Below are 18,540 nucleotides of genomic sequence, written 5' to 3'. Positions count from 1 at the left end.
CTGGTGAATTCTAGTCCCACCTTAGCCATGAAAGCCAGCTGGATAACTTTGGCCCAGTCACTAGGAGACGGTGAATTCTAGCCCTGCCTTAAGGCCCAGAAGCCAGCTGGATAACTTTGGCCCAATCACTAGGAGACGGTGAATTCTAGTTGCGTTTTAGGCGCGAAAGCTGCTTGGGTGTCTAAAATACGAGGTACAAGGGAAAAAAGAAGAAGGCGTTCACTTCCGACCCCTCGTAGCACAGCACAAGATAACAACAATGCAACTTCCACTTTTTACTTTCACACACTAGTACATAACTAGTCGTTTCCATGACAACGCATCCATCTAATCGGCAAAGCCAAAGTCTTAAGTTTGATTTTTTTTCATCAAGCACCAAATCCGAACGTGATATCCGAATGAAAAATACATAAATCTATTCTCCTCTTTGAATACAACCATCCATTTAAATCCGTCAACTTTTTGTCTCTTGTAGGAACGGGTCCCGAAGATATCCTCCCCATCTGGTGGAAGTGGAGGCCATTCAGCATAAAACGACGCAGATTTTCCACAAAGTCTATTTCCCGGATGACACTGATGAGGTAAAGGCAAAAAAAATTCTCGGCCCGGTCAGTAAGAAAAGTCAATCCCGGGTCACTTTGTGTTGTGGTTAGCCAGCAGCAGGTATGGACGGCTGAGGGGAGCGAGGAGTCAGATGAGGGGCCAGGACCATTAGGGAGTGGACTGCTTCCTTCAGAGATTGTGGGGGCTGGCAGCAGCGATGAGGAGGTTCCCGAGGAGCCTGTGTCAAGTGCGTGTGCGCGCAGGATTGCTTGCAGGAAAGAGCAGCTGCAACAACACGGGCGGCTCGGGAGTAAGGCTGCAAGGTGATGGCCCCTCCTTCAAGAAGATAAAAGGCAGCTGTGAAGCGAACCTTCTTTGCAGGAAGCAAAGACGTTTTGAAACTCCAGCCTCGTGGACATTCCAGTATCCTGAGTTTGTATTTGAAGATTCTTATTTTGCAAATTATTTCTTGTCTGTTATCTTTTGGCAAGTCTCACACAGTTTGGCAAGGCTTGTGCTTATCACAGCTAATTATTTTGCAGAAGGTTTCTGCAAAAAATCTAATTATTACAAGGTTTCTGTTCTTTTTGAACTGTGTTTGATTTGTTGGGAAAGGGCGTGGGTCAGAACACTTCGGTTAAGGAAATACAGGTCGTCCTCACCTTACAACGACAACGGAGCCCCAGATTTCCATCCTTAAGTGAAACATGGGTTCAGTGAGTTTTGCCCCATTTTACAACCTCTCTGGCCCCAGTTGCTAAGTGAATCGCTGCAGTTGATAAGTTAGTAAGGAGGCTGTTAAGTGAATCCGGCTTCCCCATGTGACTTTGCTTGTCAGAAAGGGGATTCCCTCCTCAACCGTCATAAATATGAGTCAGTTACCAAGCATCTGAATTTTGATCCTGTGACCCTGGGGAGCCTGCACCCAGTCGTAAGTGTGAAAAAGAGTCATAAGTCACATTTTCAGTGCCATTGTCACTAAATAAAGCTGTTGTAAGTCGAAGACTACCTATAATGTATAAATGTAGATAATCCTTAGCTTATGACCTCAATTGGAGTCAGAATTTCTGTTTCTGTCAAGCAAGGCGAATATGAAACGTGCCACACCCGATTTCAGGGCCTTCCTTGCCAAGGTTGCTAAGCAAGTCAGCGCACTCCTTAAGTGACTCATGTGGTCATTAAGCGAATCCAGATTTCCACCCCATTGGCTTTGCTTGTCGGAAGCCAGCTGGGAAGGTGGTGAATGGTGAACACGTGACCGGAGGATGTTGCATTGGTCGTAAGTGCGAAGACTGGCCCTCAATAATTTATTTCAGGGCCGTCGTAACTTGAAACGGTGGCTAAACAAATGGTTGTAAGTCAAGGACCACTTTTAAACCCAACAGCCGTAGCTAAATAAAAGAGACAGACTTGCAAAGCTGGTTTGAACGTTTCCTGCTATCGGGGTTAATGCATTGCCTTAGACCCGGGATGGCAAACCTATGCCGCGCATGCCACAGGTGGCCACAGAGTCATTAGTGTGGGACGTGAGCCCCAGCCAAACTTACCTGCACTGCACATGGGCCTCCCAGCTGATTTTGGGCCCATTTGAGGCCTTTTCGCCCTCCCACAGGCTGGAGGGAAGCCTCTGCAGCCTCGGGAGGCCGAAACACAGGCCTTCTGGAAATACCAGAAGTGCCGAAATGGGCCTGTTTTCAGCTTCCTGAGGGGGCAGAGGCTTCCCTCCAGCCTGTGGGAGGGCGAAAAGGCCTCAAATGGGCTGAAAATCCGCTGGGAGGTGCGCGTATGCGCAGTGCAGGTAAGGGAGTGGGGCAGGGGTGGGATTCAAATTTTTTAACAACCGGTTCTGTGGGCGTGGCTTTGTTGGTGGGCGTGGCTCGGTGGTCATGTGACTGGCTGGGTGTGGCCAGCTCAACATCACTCACATCGAGACACGCATCTCCGCGCCTGGCCTCTCGTGATTGTGGGGATGCTACAACAGTCGTAAGTGTGAAAAACGGTCATAAGCCACTTTTTTCAGTGCCATTGTAACTTTGAATGGTCACTCCACACAAGCAAAGTACCAGCAAAGGAGGAAAAAATACTCCAGAGAAGTTCCTGAGACAGGAAGTCTAATCCTGCCAAGAATGCAATAAGGGTTAACCGAGAGGCAGTTTCTGTCAGCAACACCAGAATGTTTCCTTCCTGCCTTCCTTACAGGATTAGCCCAGTAATTCCTTCTAACAACCGGTTCTCTGAACTGCTTAGAATGTTAACAACCGGTTCTAGCGAATAGGTGCGAACTGGTAGAATCCCACCCCTGGTGTGGGGCTGTTGCGTGCGCATGCACAGAAGGGGGTGCAATGCATTGTGGGTGCTGGCACTATCTCACGCACTATCGCGCGCGCACACTTTCAGCACACCACAACAAAAAGATTCGCCATCACTGCCATAGGCCATCATGGTTTATTTATTTGCTATAACTTCTAACCTCTCTCAGCTGGGCCCATCCAGCCAGCTGACTTGTATTCAATTGAGCAAACCATGTTTAAACCCTAGTTTGGCCCAAGAGGTGAACTCAGCTTGTTTGAAGCCGCGATATTTCTTCTTTTTTTCTTTTTCTCATCAGGCATTTGAAGTGGAATCAGGCACCAAAGCCAAAGATTTCTGTCAAAGCATTTCCAAACGTCTGCTTTTAAAATCACCGGAAGGATTCAGCCTTTTTATTAAGATTTCGGACAAGGTGAGTTTACAACTCGTAGCTGGCTGGATTTTATTCGGAGTTATATCCTGTATTAACGGAAGCTTCCCCCAGCCGAGTCCATTCATACTGGAACCTAAAAACGTACAAGGAACGGTTGCAAGATTTGGGTCTGTCTAGTTTAATGAAAAGAAGGACCATGGGTGACATGATAGCAATGTTTCAAGGCCATGGTTTTCCCAGTTGCAATTTGTAATTAGTTGTAAAATCTAATTAATTGTAAATCTAATCTTACAAAGCTTCTCCTCTGGAAATATTGGATTGCTAACTAGGGCATACAAAACCTTTGGTAGACCAATACTCGAATACAGCTCATCTGTCTGGAATCCGCACTGTATATCGGACATTCATACATTTGAGCGAGTCCAGAAGTATTTCATGAGAAGAGTATGACAATCAGCTTTTGTTCCCACAGGAAGGAGAACCACCTAACCTAAACAACTCTCTCTATCTCCACTCCTCCCACCTTAGGAATGTGGCAAGCCCGAAACCCTTCCACCCAAGGGTGGGATTCTACAGGTTCACATCTATTCACTAGAACTGGCTGTTAACCTTCTAAGCAGTTCAGAGAACCGGTTGTTAGAAGAAATTACTGGGCTAATCCTGTAAGGAAGGCAGGAAGGAAACATTCTGGTGTTGCTTACAGAAACTGCCTCTCCGTTAACTCTTATTACATTCTTGGCAGGACTAGACTTCCTGTCTCCGGAACTTCTCTGGAGTTTTTTTTTTCCTCCTTTGCTGGTACTTTGCTTGTGTGGAGGGACCATTCAAAGTTACAATGGCACTGAAAAAAGTGGCTTATGACCCTTTTTCACACTTACGACTGTTGCAGCATCCCCACAGTCATGAGAGGCCAGGCGAGGAGATGCATGTCTCGGTGTGAGTGATATTGAGTTAGCCACGCCCAGCCAGTCACATGACCACCGAGCCACGCCCACCAACTCAGCCACGCCCACAGAACCGGTTGTTTAAAAATTTGAATCCCACCCCTGCTTCTACCCCCATAACCATCAAAGAGAAAGAAAGAAAAGGAATATATAATAAGGCTAAATAAAATGGCTACGCATATGGCAAATGGAAGGGCAGTTTCTGTTGTTTATTTCCTTCCCTTTAACACAGTATTTCTCAGTTGTGGTCCCTTTAAAGTGGGTGGACTTCAACTCCCAGAATTCCCCAGACAACACGCACATCTTAAAAGGGGCCAAAGTTGAGAAATGCCGCTTGCCTTCTTCCAGGTCATCAGCGTCCCGGAAGGAGATTTCTTCTTTGACTTCGTCAGGCATCTGACCGACTGGATCAAGAAAGCGAGACCAGCAAAAGACGGTAAATCTGGGGGGGCATTGCCACCATCCTTGCTCTTCTTGACTTCAATACATAAATCTTTATTTCATTCTAGTTCCCTCTAGTGGCCAGGTTTCAAAATTGCAACTTGTCATGTTTTTTTTTTTTTTAAGTGAATTCAAAACAAAAGCATTTTCCCCTCAGAAGGATTCTTAGAATGAATTCCAGAATCTTACCTCAAAACTATCTGAATCCATGGTTCATTTGTAACCTTCTGAAATCAAAGATTTTATTTATTTAAAACAAAAAAAAAAACCCCTCCTGCTTAAGTCCTTAAACTTGTAAAAGATTGAAAAGAAATTCACTGGGTAATTTTCAGAGTTGTTGATCTGAAAGTTTCTAATATAGGTAGTCCTCGACTTACAATAGTTCATTTAGTGACTGTTCGAAGCTACAACGGCACTAAAAAAGTGAGTTTTGACCGTTTTTCACACTTATGACCGTTGCAGCATCCCCGTGGTCACGTGATTTATATTCAGAAGCTTGACAACTGGTTCATAGTTATGACGGTCACAGCATCCTGGGGTCATGTGATCATATTTTGCGACAAGTAAAGTCAATGCAGGAAGCCAGATTCACTTAACAACTGCACTGATTCCCTTAACAAATGTGGCGAGGAAAGTCATAAAATAGAGCAAAACTCACTTAACAAATTTCTCACTTAGCAAACCTAAATTCTGGGCTCAGTTCTTGTCGTACGTCGACAACTGCCTGTATTTGAAAAGCAGTTAACAAGCAATTTCACAAAAAAAAAAAGGTTAGAAAAGAAAGGACGGATAGTTATCAACTTACAACTGGTTGCTTAGTAGCTGTTCTGACCAAGGCTTCTGAGACCGTAATTACACACACGCTTATTTTAAAAACAAGCCTTGTTTTATTGCAACACTGGGAATTATTTTCATTCCCAGACAGTAATGAATCTCAAACAGTCCCTCGAGATAAGCACCCACCTTTCTTTCCTGTGAAGTGCTGCCAATAACAGAAGTATCCAATGAACTAGAACAAAAAACCAACCGAAGTACACAGAGCTTCAAGAATTAATCCGAACAGAACAAACGACTTTGCTTCCTGCAAAGGTTTTGCCATTTAGGTCTGACTTATATCCCTTAGGGGAGGGGCAATCACCTCCCAGCCTTACTCTTGTCGTCCCTTTTGTCTCAGCTGCTCTTGTCTTCTAGCAGCTCTGCACATACGCGCACTGGGAATAGGCTCCCCTTGTTCCTCTGCCTTGCTGCTACCAGACTCCAAAGGCGCCGGAGTCAGCACCCCACTCCCGGGTGATCCTGGCCCCATCTCTGCATCGGACACAGGACCCTCGTCTGAGTCCTCGCCAGACTCCTGGACTGATCCCCGTTCTTCCCCACTGTCCAATTCTGGTGCCATCTTCACAGGCTGCCAGCAAATCACAACAGTGGCCATTGGCCAATTTGCTGGCTTAACCGCCGCAGCATTCACTTAGCAACCACGTAGGTTGCTTCGTGCCTGAAGCCGTTGTTGAATGACCACCACAAAAAAAGAAGTTCATAAAAATCAGATCATGGGTGACTCAATTTACAAACATCATCATTTATGACCCTGATGGCCAGTTACAGTCATAACTCTAGGACTACTCTTTTGAACTCGTTTAAAATGTGTGGATTTCAACTCCCAGAATTCCCCAGCCAGCTCACGCACATCAGCAAGATGGCCTTCTGCAGCGGCCCCTGCAGTCGGGAGTCTGAATTGCACCCACGACCTCTAACGTTACTGTAGATCCTTGTTTCTCAGTGGGGGCGTGTTTAAGATGAGTGGACCTATGCTAGCTAGGGAATTCTGGGAGTTGAAGTCCATGCATCTTAAAACATGCCAAGATCGATAAAACACTGCCTTAAATTAACCATGGGTCATCCACACCACGCGCAACCAACTTTGGACGTTGTTCCCGATTTTGCTTCTCAGGGCTTGTGCCTTCTCTCACCTATCAAGTCTTTTTCATGAAGAAGCTGTGGACAAACACCACGCCTGGGAAGGATTCCATGGCGGACTCCATTTTCCATTATTATCAGGTACGTCCCAAGTCTGCAAGGGTTCATCAGCGGAAGAGCGTAAGCCGGATTTGGGTGGGCAATCCTTTTTTCTATCTTCACATGGTTCCTAATCCTGAAGCAACCTGGAGAATGGTGGAGAAGGAGGGTTCACAACGGGAGGCCATCCCTGAGTTTGAGTATCTTGGATGATAGCAATAGCAACAGCACTTAGGTACCACTTTTGTAGTGCTTTCCAGCCCTCTCTAAGCCATTTACAGTGCTTTAGGCCTCTTGCCCTCCAACCGTCTGGGTCCTCATTTTACCCACCTCGGAAGGACGGAAGGCTGAGTCAAACTTGAGCCTGGTGAGATTGGAACGGCTGAATTGCAGGCAGCCGGCAGTCAGCAGAAGTAACCTTGCAGTACCTCACTCTAAACCCTGCGCCACCAAGGCTCTTGGATAGGAGCGAAGGATGGCGAGAAGGTCGTCTTCTCAAATATTAGGAAAAATATTATTTTGCATGTAGGCCTTGAAGGTTTTAAAGAAACATTGTTTATGAGCTTTGTTGGTTTCGTTACCCAACTGGTTAAGGAGGAGGAGGAGGAGGAGGAGGAGGAGGAGGAGGAGGGGAGGAGGAGGAGAGGAGGGGAGGAAGGAAGGGGGGAAGAGGAGGGAGGAAGAACAGGAGAAGGAGGAGGAGGAAGGGAGGAGGATTGTGGGGTCCTTGATGCTCTCTGAGCTTGGTTGTTTTTTGCAGGTGTTTCATTACCCAACTAGGTTAACATCATCAGTGCTAGAAGGGAGGGGGGGTTGCAGAGAGGAGGAGGAGGAGGAGGCAGAAGGGAGGAAGGGAGGAGGACTGTGGTGTACTTGGTGCTCTCTGAGCTTGATGGTTTTCTTGCAGACATTTCATTACCCAGCTAGGAAATATCATCAGTACTAGATAGAGGTGGGGAAGAGGAGAAAGAGGAGGAGGAAACAAGGAAACAACCAAGCTCAGAAGGTACCAAGGGCACCACAGTTGTCCTCCTCCTCCTCCTCCTCCTCCTCCTCCTCCTCCTCCTCAAACCCCACTCCCTTCTAGCACTGATGACGTTCCCTAGTTGGGTCATGAAATGCCTGCAGGAAAACAACCAAGCTCAGAGGGCACCAAGGACACCACAGTTGTCTTCCTCCCCTCCTCCTTCCCCTCCTCTTCCTCCTCCTCCTCCTCTTCCTCCTCCTCATCCTCCTCCTCCTCCTCCTCCTCTTCCTCCTCCTCCTCCTCCAACTCCACTCCCTTCTAGTACTGATGATGTTCCCTAGTTTGGTCATAAAATGCCTGCAAGAAAACAACCCAGCTCAGAGATCACCCAGAGCAACAGCTCAGGCAGAGAACCTCCCCCCCACACACACACAAAACACTCCCACTCACTTTGACAGGGCAGGCCACTAGTATATAAACCGAGAGCAACCCCACTCCTTCCTTCTAGCGCTGATGACATTCCCTAGTTGGCTCACGAAACGTCTCGAAGAAAAGACTCAAATTCAGAGGCCACCAAGGACCCCATGTTTCCTTCATCTGTTTTTTTCAAAGGATTCAGGGTGTCTTTTAGTATTAATTTGATTTGTCAGTCGCTTACAACAGTGATCCCCAACCTTTTATACGCCGCGCCCGGTACCAGCATCAGCTGGGCGCCGCCATCTTTTTGATGAAACGTGCTTCCGTGAGCTTTCTACCGGAAAAGCTCACCGGAAGCGCTGGCGCCGCCATCTTTTTGATGAAACGTGCTTCCGGTGAGCTTCACCCGGAAAAGCTCACCGAGCGCCGCCATCTTTTTTTAAAACGTGCTTCGGTGAGCTTTCTACCGGAAAAGCTCACCGGAAGCACTTTTTCATCAAAAAGATGGCGGCGCCAGCAAGCCAGCGGCCCAGTAGGACTTGTTCAGCTGGACCGACGGTCCGCGGACCGCTGGTTGGGGACCCCTGGCTTACAAGATACAGGTATAAGAATAAACATCGTTTCGAATACATGAGATAGATACTCATAAGAAAAATAAAAAGAAACAATAGGAGAGGGACGGTAGGCACGATTGGTGCGCTTATCTTTGTCTCATCCATATCTGATTTCCTTTTTGTGGCACAGGAGTTACCAAAATATCTTCGGGGCTACCACAAATGCACCCGGGAAGAAGTCCTACAGCTTGGAGCCTTGATCTACAGGGTGAAATTCGAAGACGACAAATCCTGTTTTCCTAACATTACAAAACTTCTCAAGGACTTGGTGCCCGAGCCGCTGATTCGACAGCTGTCACCGGACGACTGGAAAAGAGTAAGTTTGCTCCACATATTGTCTACTTCCGTCTCCGTCTTATCTGTCTACGGGTAGTCCTCGACTTACAGCATTTAGGGACCACTTGAAGTTAAAAATGGCACTGGAAAAAATGTGAGTTTTTCACGCTTAACGGCCATTTCACCATCCCTGTGCTCATTGTGATCAAGAACCCGGAATTTTTCCTCCTAGGAATAATAACAGAAAGACAGAGGAAGGATTTCATTTATTTACTAGTGCATGTATTGATGGCGGCTAGAATAATATATGCACAGTACTGGAAAAATGAAAACATGCCCCCCAGAAACAAGAGATAATAAGGAAAATTATGGCCGGTGAAGAATTAGACAGGTTAATCCTAGAATTAAAAAAAAAAAACAAGAGAGAATCTGATTACTATGAAACGTGGAATAAATTCTATCAGTGGTTGCGTAGAAGAAGGCAAGGTCGGAACATAAGCAGCTACAATGATTAGAATAATTAGTAAATAATATATCAAACAAGGAGATTGTAAATGATGAAGTCAGATGTATATGTGTATAACGATTGTAATGCCAGAGCGGCTGCACCGTGTTGTATTCTTATAATTAAAATAAAAAATAGATATTAAAAAAAAATTTAGATTAGCGTAAGCGTCAAAACCAGATGGGCTAGATGTGCGAGGCCAGTTCATACATTCAGTATCCTTAAAATATGGACAAGTCCCGTGTGAGAGATTGTGTCATGTCCCCCGTCGGAGCCTGAATCTGCAGAGGAGAATGAGCCGTAGCCCAGAGCTGATGGAGATCGAGCAGGCGGCTTCTTTGGCTTTGGAGGAATGTGGGGAGGAGCAGGACGAGACAGCCCAGTGCCGCTCAGGATTGGGACAGCTTGCTAGCAGGGAGGAACGGGGGCGGCAGGATGACCGAGAGAGGGCAAGCAATGGACGTGAGGAGCGACGGAGCTCAGGCGATGAGCAAGGACCGTCCCCTCCTGATCCCTGAGCATGGAGAGTGGAGAGAAGGCAGGAACAGTGTAGGCTGACCCAACAACTTGGGAGGAGAGCGCCCCGCCCCTCTTCACAAGGCACTCATGGGGATTGAGATTTAAGGAGATGCTGTAGGGAGGGGCATTTGAATTGGTAGAGTTTGGTGTGCCGGTACAGACATTTGGCGTTTGTAGGACTGCGTGCTTCTTCCTTACTTTGTGCACTTAGTGCCTTGTTCCTTACTTGGTGGCCTCATTTGTTCCTTGTTTCGTGGACTCATTTCCCTGTTCCTTGGTTTTGCTGGACCGGAGCGCAGCCAGAGGTTGCCTTGTGTGTGTGTGTGTGTGTGTGTGTATGCGTGCGCGCTTTGTTCTGGGACTTGCTAAGAATAGGGAGCATTTGGGGGAGGGGAAATTTGGAGCGTTAAAGGGGAGTTTGAAATTTGGAGCATTCAAGCGGAGTCTCAGCTGGTTGTGTGAACTTCGTGCCTTGTCCCGGGTCAACACGGATTGTGATGCTCGACTCGACTCTCTCTTGCAGTCCATCGTGGCCTATTTCAATAAACATGCAGGCAAAACGAGGGAAGAGGCGAAGTTGGCTTTCCTCAAGATTATATTCCGCTGGCCCACGTTTGGATCGGCTTTCTTCGAAGTGAAGGTGAGGATGTGACCAACTTGGGGCGCGTTTAAGAAGTGTGGAAGGAGCCCTGTCATTTGGTGCAGTGGTCGCCAACCAGTGGGCCGGGGACCACTGGTGGTTCATGAGAAAATTTTGGTGCTCCGCAGAGAAATGTCCCCCCACCCAAAGCAATTAATCCAAGTTGCGCGGGAACACAAGGCTGCGCCGCCCATATTGCCCACATGGGAACACAAGGCTTGCGTTGCTTGCATTGCGAACAACATGAGGTAGTGAGGGGAGGGGAGAAAGGGCAGAGGAGGGGAACTTGTCCCATTCGCCTCACGCGCCTGGCCTGGCCACCGGGCTGCTTCTTTCCACTTCTTTCTTCTTCTGCTTTTGGCTGCACGCAAGGAAAGCAGCCAAAGTCTTTCTTTCTCTCCCCCAAACTCCGCCAGAAATGAGTCTTTGGGACCCTGCAAGGCCTCCTGCTCCAAGAGGCTGCTCCAGCAAAGACTCATTTCTGGAAGAGTTTGGGGGAGAGGAAGAAAGAAAGACTTCTGCGGCTTCTGCTGTTTTCCTTGCATGAAGCCAAAAGTCTCTCTCTGTCTCCCCCCTCTCCCCGAGAACGTAGCTGGAGACGGTATCCTGCGATCCCAAATAAAGAACAATCGATCGGTAGGTAAACGGGGTGGGGGATTTTCCCACAGACTTTTGGGGGGGATTTTCCCAGGGTCTCTGGTCCGCGGGATTTAAAATGATGAGTTTGGTGATCCCTGAGGTCCAAAAGGTTGGTGACCCCTGATTTGGTGGGCTACCTTGAAGAGCAGATGCTGAGGTCAGGAGCAACAAATATCCTCCCTTTTTTTTTTCATGAACCCCTCTCTGAGAGTAGAGCCGTGGGTGATAACCTCTCACGGACCCCTAAACCCCATCTTTCTCAAACTTAGCGACTTTAAGACATGGGCATTTCAAATCCCCAAATTTCCCAGAGAATATTTATAGCTCAAGATTGAACTCTGGGGTGTCCTCAGTGTTCTCAGAGGTTGGTGGTCTTCTTGGAGATGTTTCATCCCTGGTTTCACATGGGAAACTGTGAGAATCCTAGACCAAGTCCAAAATTGCTAGAGAATTCCTGGAAAGTTTGGCACTTGGACAAATCGGCCATCAACAGGCACATAGAGATCCATAACTTTTACATGCCATTTAAAAGAGACACAAGAAACAAATGAAAGCACCTCCCCACTGACAATTAACAGCAATACGAGCAAGATTAATACTGGACCAACAATTAAGTAAATAATACCCCAAAGAACTCCCGGAGAGAAACAAGCCATCAGTAAACCATAGCCTAATCAAGGAACACTCCTATAAACACCGACAGGGCAATCTAATAGCATATTAACAAAGAACAAACCCTACTTCCTCCCAGCACTAAAGATGTTCCCTAGCTGGGTAATGAAACTTGTGCAAGAAAACAGCCAAGCTTAAATAACACCAAGGACCCCACAGCCAGATAAATAGTTAGATCAAACTTGGCAAGTTTAAGAATTGTGGACTTCAACTCTACTTCAACTAACATGACTGGAGGAGGAATTCTGGGAGTTGAAGTCCACAAGTCTTAAAGCTGACTGGGTTAGGGACTTCTGTCCTCCCTGTGAGTTGTGTTGGTGTGTGTGTGCGTGCACGAAGGGAGGCTCAGCCAATCTCATTGTACACATGTTGTACTCTGACAATAAAGGTAATAATAACACTCCATCTTCTCGGCCGACTAACACGCCTCCACTTTCCTTTCTCGACAGCAAACCACGGACCCAAATTATCCAGAACTGCTCTTGGTTGCCATCAACAAACACGGCATTAGCCTCATCGACCGTAAAAGCAAGGCGAGTCCTTGAAGTGCGACCTCTGTTTTTCTGTTTCCTGTATGCTTATGTTCCCTTCCATTCCTAAAAAGGTACTTAACCCCTTGTCCGTGTCTCTAGGACGTCCTGATTACCCACCCGTTCACGAAGATCTCCAACTGGAGCAGCGGCAACACCTATTTCCACATCACCATTGGCAATTTGGTGCGAGGGAGCAAGTTGCTGTGTGAGACGTCACTGGTAAGGAGACAACACGGCCGGGGTGGCGGGTGGGTGGGTGGGTGGGTGAGCAAGTGAGAAGCAGTGGTAGGAACGGCTGGAGGTCTAGGGAGATGCTCCGTCAATCCAAGTCAAGGTTGTCCCAAAGGCGACTGGACTTCCTTTGTTTTTGCTTGAAGATGTTTCGCTTCTCATCCGAGAAGCTTCTTCAGTTCCGAAAAGCACCTTTGGGACGAAGGAATGGCTGGCTCTCACACACGTATAGCTAGCCCTTGACTTACAACTATACGTTTAGGATTTATATTCCTTGCGGACAGCTGGTCATTTGCATCCTTTTAGAGGGCCGTTGAGACCACTTGGAGATTTATTTATGTCCTCAAATGGGTCAAATGGGTGCCGATGTCAGGATTCTGGCAGTTACTCCAATTAAATCATGAGCCTCGAGCCACACTCCCAAAACTTCTTTGGATTTATTAGAAGTTAACATGCTGGCATTTGCCTGGGGCGTAATCAACTCTGAGATACGTAATTCACTGTCACCCGTGATCCTGTTTCCCCCCACCCTCTCTGGGTGTATCACCCAATGAAACACCTCCATAGCCAAGAGTCATCAATCATGCTCTCCAATTAGATTTTTGCCTGGCAGAAGCTTCAGTCATCGAATCAGTCTTTGAAGAAAATATGAATGGAATGTCCTTTCGATCCCACACTGCTGCCTGCTCTTTGAAACTCCTCCCCCTCTTATTTCTGTTGTCAACTATAAAACGTGTACGCAAAATGTTTTATGAGTTGAAAGGATTGCGTTGTGGAGTTGTGCTTTCTGCAAGACGTTTCAGGAGTTTCAAGAAGGCTCCACACCCATTTGCACTACTCCGGTGACCCTGAGGACACAGGTGAACCTCCAAGGGGCCTCAGTGACACTCAGAGAGAGTACTAACAACCAGATGACTGCAAGGAATATAAATCCTTCCATCCTTCACCAATCGGTCGGAACCAGTGGTGGGATTACAAATTGCATGCCTACTAGTTTTGCACGCTTCACATGGGCGCACTGCACTCTAAAGCCACTTCCCATGCGTGTGCAGTACTCACAGGTCGCTTTGCTGTGTGAATCAACGGAGCTAAAAATCAAGGGAATATAGGATGGGAAAGGCCGAGTGTGGGTGGGTGAGGCCAGTCAGAGATGGTATTTGCTGGTTGTCCCGAACTGGTCAAAATTTCCGCTACAAGTTAGCCTGAACTGGTCCAAACTGGCTGAATGCCACCTCTGGTCAGAACGTTTTCAAAGAAAACCCAGGAAATCCAGCTGCCTCTTGGAAAAAAAAAAGGACAACCGTTATCTGGATGACTGGAAATCTCTACAGACATTTTAGCTATACAATTTGGGATGAACACCCTTGGAAGGGTGTGGGAAGTAGGAATGGATTTCCAGAGGAAAAAATTGCAGGCTATTGAGGACATTAGATAAACCTCCAAGTGGCCTCAATGACCCCCTAAAAGGATGCAAATGACCAGCTGTCTGCAGGGAATATCAATCCTTCCATCCTTCACCATCCAGTCAGAGTTGATCTTGGATGAGAAGTGAAATGTCTTTTAAAAACAAACCAACCCAGAAAGTCCAGTAGGCTCATGAAAAAAAACAAAAAACAAATAAAAGCATTTTGGGGAACAAGTCAAGGACTTGTACAGTGGCTGAGCCAAAGCTATTTTGTCAGAGTAAATTCATGAATTGGAATAGAGCGTGGTAACAAGGTCAGCCCAATGAATAGGCATAACAACTAAGTCAGCCAATGAGGACTGTTTGGAAACTGAAACTAGAAGTAGCCTAGGCTCTATATCAGTGGTGGCTAACCTTTTGGGGCTCCTGTGCCAAAAATTGTGCGCACGCTCGGGCTCAAGTGCCAGCATCCAGAAGGCAATACGCACCCCCCACCCACCCCACGGCCCATATGCATGCGCACGTAATCCCCACCCACCTACCCACCCCACCACCACCCCCTTACTTGCACTGCACCTCACAGGTGATTTTTGGCCGGTTTGAGGCCTTTTTCGGCCCCCCAAAGGCTCGAGGAAGGCTTCTGCAGGCTTTGCAGGCCGAAAACTAGGCCCGTTTCGTCACTTCCAGTATTTTCTGAAAAAGAGGAAGTGACGAAACGGGCCTAGTTTTCGGCCTGCAAAGCCTGCAGAAGCCTTCCTCGAGCCTTTGGGAAGCCAAAAATCAGCTGTGAGGCGTGCGCATGTCTAGTGAGGTAAGTATAGGTTACTTACAAATAGATTCGCCATCATGGCTCCATATTAAGTTCTGCAGCTTTGAAGGTATGTTAAGCTTTGAGTCTCTCTATTCAAAGAGAAGCTAACTTGCTTGCTTGCCTGCTGAACTAAAGTGAAACTGATGTCTGTTTCTGACCTCCTGAAGTTGCTGTTCTGCTCTGCACTTGCAACATGTTTCCTTCTGCTTCTGTTTGAGTTGGCTCCATGTTGGAGAAATCTACCACTGGTACTGCAAAATTTACTTCATATGTTTATAAAGACGTTAAAGGGAAGCCTCGGTCATCTGGGTTTATTTTTCTGGCGCTAAATTTATGCTGCACCTATTTTTTTCCTCCTCTTTCTCCTCTTTTGCTCAAAGGGCTACAAGATGGACGACTTGCTGACCTCTTACATCAGCCAAATGCTGACCTCCATGAGTAAGCAGAGGGGGGCCAAGGGGAGCAAGTGAACTGAGACCACCCCATGGCCGCCCCTCTGCCAGCTGAGGGCCGTGGGCTACCCTTGCAGCTGGGGCAAAACTTTTGCAACCCACGTGTGGAAGATGAGCCGGACGCCTTCCGAAAACCTGCCTGATTCGGAGGACTCTGAGCAAACGTCCACTTCGAGCGAGGATGATTACTTGTGAGGGGAGGAGAGGAAAAAAAAAAACCAACAACCTTTTTTCCCACTGATTATTATTATTATTATTATTATTTTCCTCTCAGCTTCGGAGATATCCACCTCTGCTTCTCTTTCGGACGTGGTAAAAAAGGAAAAAAAAAAAATCTGCTTTTTAAGTGCCCACGGAAAGGACTTACGGTTAGGATGTTTGTTTGTGTTTTTTTTGCAAATGGGCTTCGAGAAAGCCGTTTAAGAAGCTAGAATTGGGATAATTCCATTAAAAAAAAAAAATCTTCTGGTTGGTTGGTTTGTTTCCTGAGGGGAGAAATCAAGTAATCTTTTAAAGAGCGAGTGGTTGTTGTTGTTTTTTTACAAAGAGAAAAAAGAAAAATGAAAGCATTGGAAAAAGAAAAAAGAAAAATGAAAGTGTTGGAAAGGCAGAAAAAAAGGACTTTTTTGAAACAAGAAAGAAAGAAGGAAAACACCAGTTGGACCAACGGAGAGTTGAGACTTTCAATGTGCAATAACAGAACTGAGGATCTGGTTGGAGTCTCCTCTGCCAGCTTGAGGGGGGTGGACTACAAGACCTCCAAGGTCCCTTCCACTCTGTTATTCTGCTGCTTTGTTTTTCTCTGTCTTCTTTACCAACACGGGGACTTTTCAAAGTTGGCCTAAACCGAGACTACTTTGCCTCAGATTTCTGATAGATCTGCCTCCTTTTTTTCGAAGAAATTAAGCTTAAAAGAAAATCCCCCAGTTTCAAGGGAGAGTAAAGGAATATTTTTTGGACACCGCATCGGGAAAACATAAAATGTTGCTAAAAATATAAATATATTTCTCCCTTCCAGGTACAGTCTAGGATTGAGCTGACAAATTATTCTAGGCTGAACATTAAAATCAGAATACCGTTTACTCCTTCTTGAAGCCGGTGGTCCTCTCTCGTGCTCCCATGAAGTATTCCTGGAGGAGGAACGCCACTGAATTCTTTGAATTTTGAACGTGCAATAAAGAAAGAAAGAAATTTGTCTGATTTGAATTTCTTGATAGGCACGTGGTGAGTTTTAGGAAGATAGGAAGACAGCAGCATGATTCTAAAGGGGGACACCTTATAATTTCAACACAGAACGGGGAGATTTGAATGTTGACTTAGAAGAGCACAATTGAAAAGAGGATTTTTAAAAGAAATCTACTTATACATAAAAGCGAAATACCCCTCACGCATCATCACAAAATCTCCAGAACCGTAAAGCCTACAAACTTGAAATTTGGCACATATGTTTCTCTTGGCTTCTAGGGGCTCACTAAGAAAGGGTTTTTCCAAATGACCACCAGAGCATTAGTATGACCACCAGAGTATTTATTATTTTATTATTTTATTTATACTATTAGTATTTACTATATTATTATTATTAACACACACTGATGCTAAGGAGTTCTACTCCCCCTCCCCACCTGAAAAGAAATCTGCTCCTAATGCAAAACAAGCAGAGGAGAAGAGTTTCAGTTTCACAGCACCAAGCAGCTTTAGTACAGAACAGTTGAGCTAAGCCTCGCCCAGGCTCCTTGCTGTCTCCTTGCTCACACAGCAAATACTGTTTCAGTTCCCAAACAGCCCTCAACTCTCTCACGCACTGACAGGATGCTAGCCGGATGAATACCGATGGATTCTGGTAGGCAGAGGCAGAATTTCTTTCCCCTTATTTTCCTCCCCAAAAACTAAGCCCGACCAAATAGTTTCGTAGCGAAGCACGGGTATCGAGCTTGTGTGTGTGTGTGTGTGTGTGTGTGTGTGAAAATGCAGTTTAATTACAGTTTGAAGTTACGACGACACTGTAAGAAGTGATTTATGAGCAGTCCTTTCACTGATGGCCGTGACTTCATCCCTACGATCAGAATTTGGGTGTTTGGCAACCAGTATCTGTTTACGATGGTTTGCAGCATCCTGGAGTAAGGTGATATCCATTCGTGAGTTTCCCACCTGCCTTTGTACAAGCAAAGTCCCAGGGGACGCCAGATTCCTTTAATGTCCATGGGATTCCCTTAACCACAGCCATGATGTCCCTTAACATTCGTGGCCCCCCCAAAAAAGGTCATAAAATCGGGTGTGACTCAAGTTAACTGCCTGTCATGGCCCCTTCGGAGCCTGAATCGGTGGAGGAAGAGGAGCTGGAAGAGGAGCCAATGGAGATTGAGGGGGCGGCTTTGTGGATTGGGACAAGAGAGGCTTAAACAATGAACATGAGAGACGGAGCTCAGGCGATAAGCAAGGACCGCCCCCTCCTGATCCCCGAGCATGGAGAGTGGAGAGAAGGCAGGAACAGCACAGGCTGATCCGACAATTCAGGAGACGAGCGTCCAGCCTCTCTTCCCAAGGCACATCTGGGGACTGAGATTTAAGGGGATGCTGTGGGGATGGGGTGTTTGTCGGGAGCAAACGCTGAAATCGTGGAGTGTTGTGTGACATTGGATGTTTCCTGGACTTTTGGCTTTCTGGCTTGCTTCCTGGATTCATTGCCTTGTTCCTTTGCTTCCTGGACTCATTGACTTATTCTCTTGCCCTGCTGGATCATCTTGCTTTGCAGCCGTTGTGCTCACGGTGTTGGGCTGGACTGCTTGCAGCCAAAGGCTGCTGGAGGGGTGTGTGTGCATGTGTGTGTGAGATCATTTTGCTCTGGGACTTGTCAGAAACGTGGGAGAGTTTGGGGGAAAGTTGGAGCAATAAAGGGGCGGTTTGAACTGTCCACTTGTGTCCCGGGCGCCGTGCCCTGGGTCATCCCACTGCCTTGACTTAGCCATGAAAATTCTGCTCCCAATTGTAGTCATAAGCCGAGGACTACCTATATAGGCATGGTTACAATAGGACAGCGGGGGCTATCCTTTTTCAGCTCCTTTGCTGATAATCGCACGCGCACTCGCGTGCGCGCACGTGGCAGCACCCAGAAGGCAATGCATGCTGCCCCCCCAGGCCCCCTGCGCGTGTGACCCCCCCCGCACACACGATTTCCCCCCCTTGTGGCCGCTCGTCTGCGCATGCACGCGTGATTTCTCCCTCTCACGTCGTT

General features: G+C 46.9%; 1 protein-coding gene across 1 annotated transcript in view; it reads left to right on the top strand.

The window, feature by feature from the left end:
* Positions 1-16,499, top strand: part of MYO7A (myosin VIIA) — a 116,734-nt gene extending 100,235 nt beyond the window's left edge. Inside the window, exons 41-49 of the mRNA XM_087965983.1 lie at positions 476-581; positions 3,152-3,265; positions 4,519-4,606; positions 6,563-6,669; positions 8,756-8,941; positions 10,449-10,565; positions 12,326-12,409; positions 12,509-12,628; positions 15,237-16,499. Coding sequence (XP_087822109.1) covers positions 476-581; positions 3,152-3,265; positions 4,519-4,606; positions 6,563-6,669; positions 8,756-8,941; positions 10,449-10,565; positions 12,326-12,409; positions 12,509-12,628; positions 15,237-15,326 — 1,012 coding nt within the window. The 3' untranslated portion in view covers positions 15,327-16,499. The remainder of the gene's footprint in view (positions 1-475; positions 582-3,151; positions 3,266-4,518; positions 4,607-6,562; positions 6,670-8,755; positions 8,942-10,448; positions 10,566-12,325; positions 12,410-12,508; positions 12,629-15,236) is intronic.
* The last annotated feature ends 2,041 nt before the right edge of the window (positions 16,500-18,540 follow it).

This window comes from Notechis scutatus, chromosome 5 (genome assembly GCF_049901735.1).
Source record: "Notechis scutatus isolate UNSWTSFEM ecotype Mainland chromosome 5, rNotScu1.2, whole genome shotgun sequence".
In the NCBI taxonomy this organism is placed as follows: domain Eukaryota; kingdom Metazoa; phylum Chordata; class Lepidosauria; order Squamata; family Elapidae; genus Notechis; species Notechis scutatus.
The sequence above is the reverse complement of the archived record's forward strand: the minus strand, read 5'-3'. Positions and strand labels throughout refer to the sequence as shown.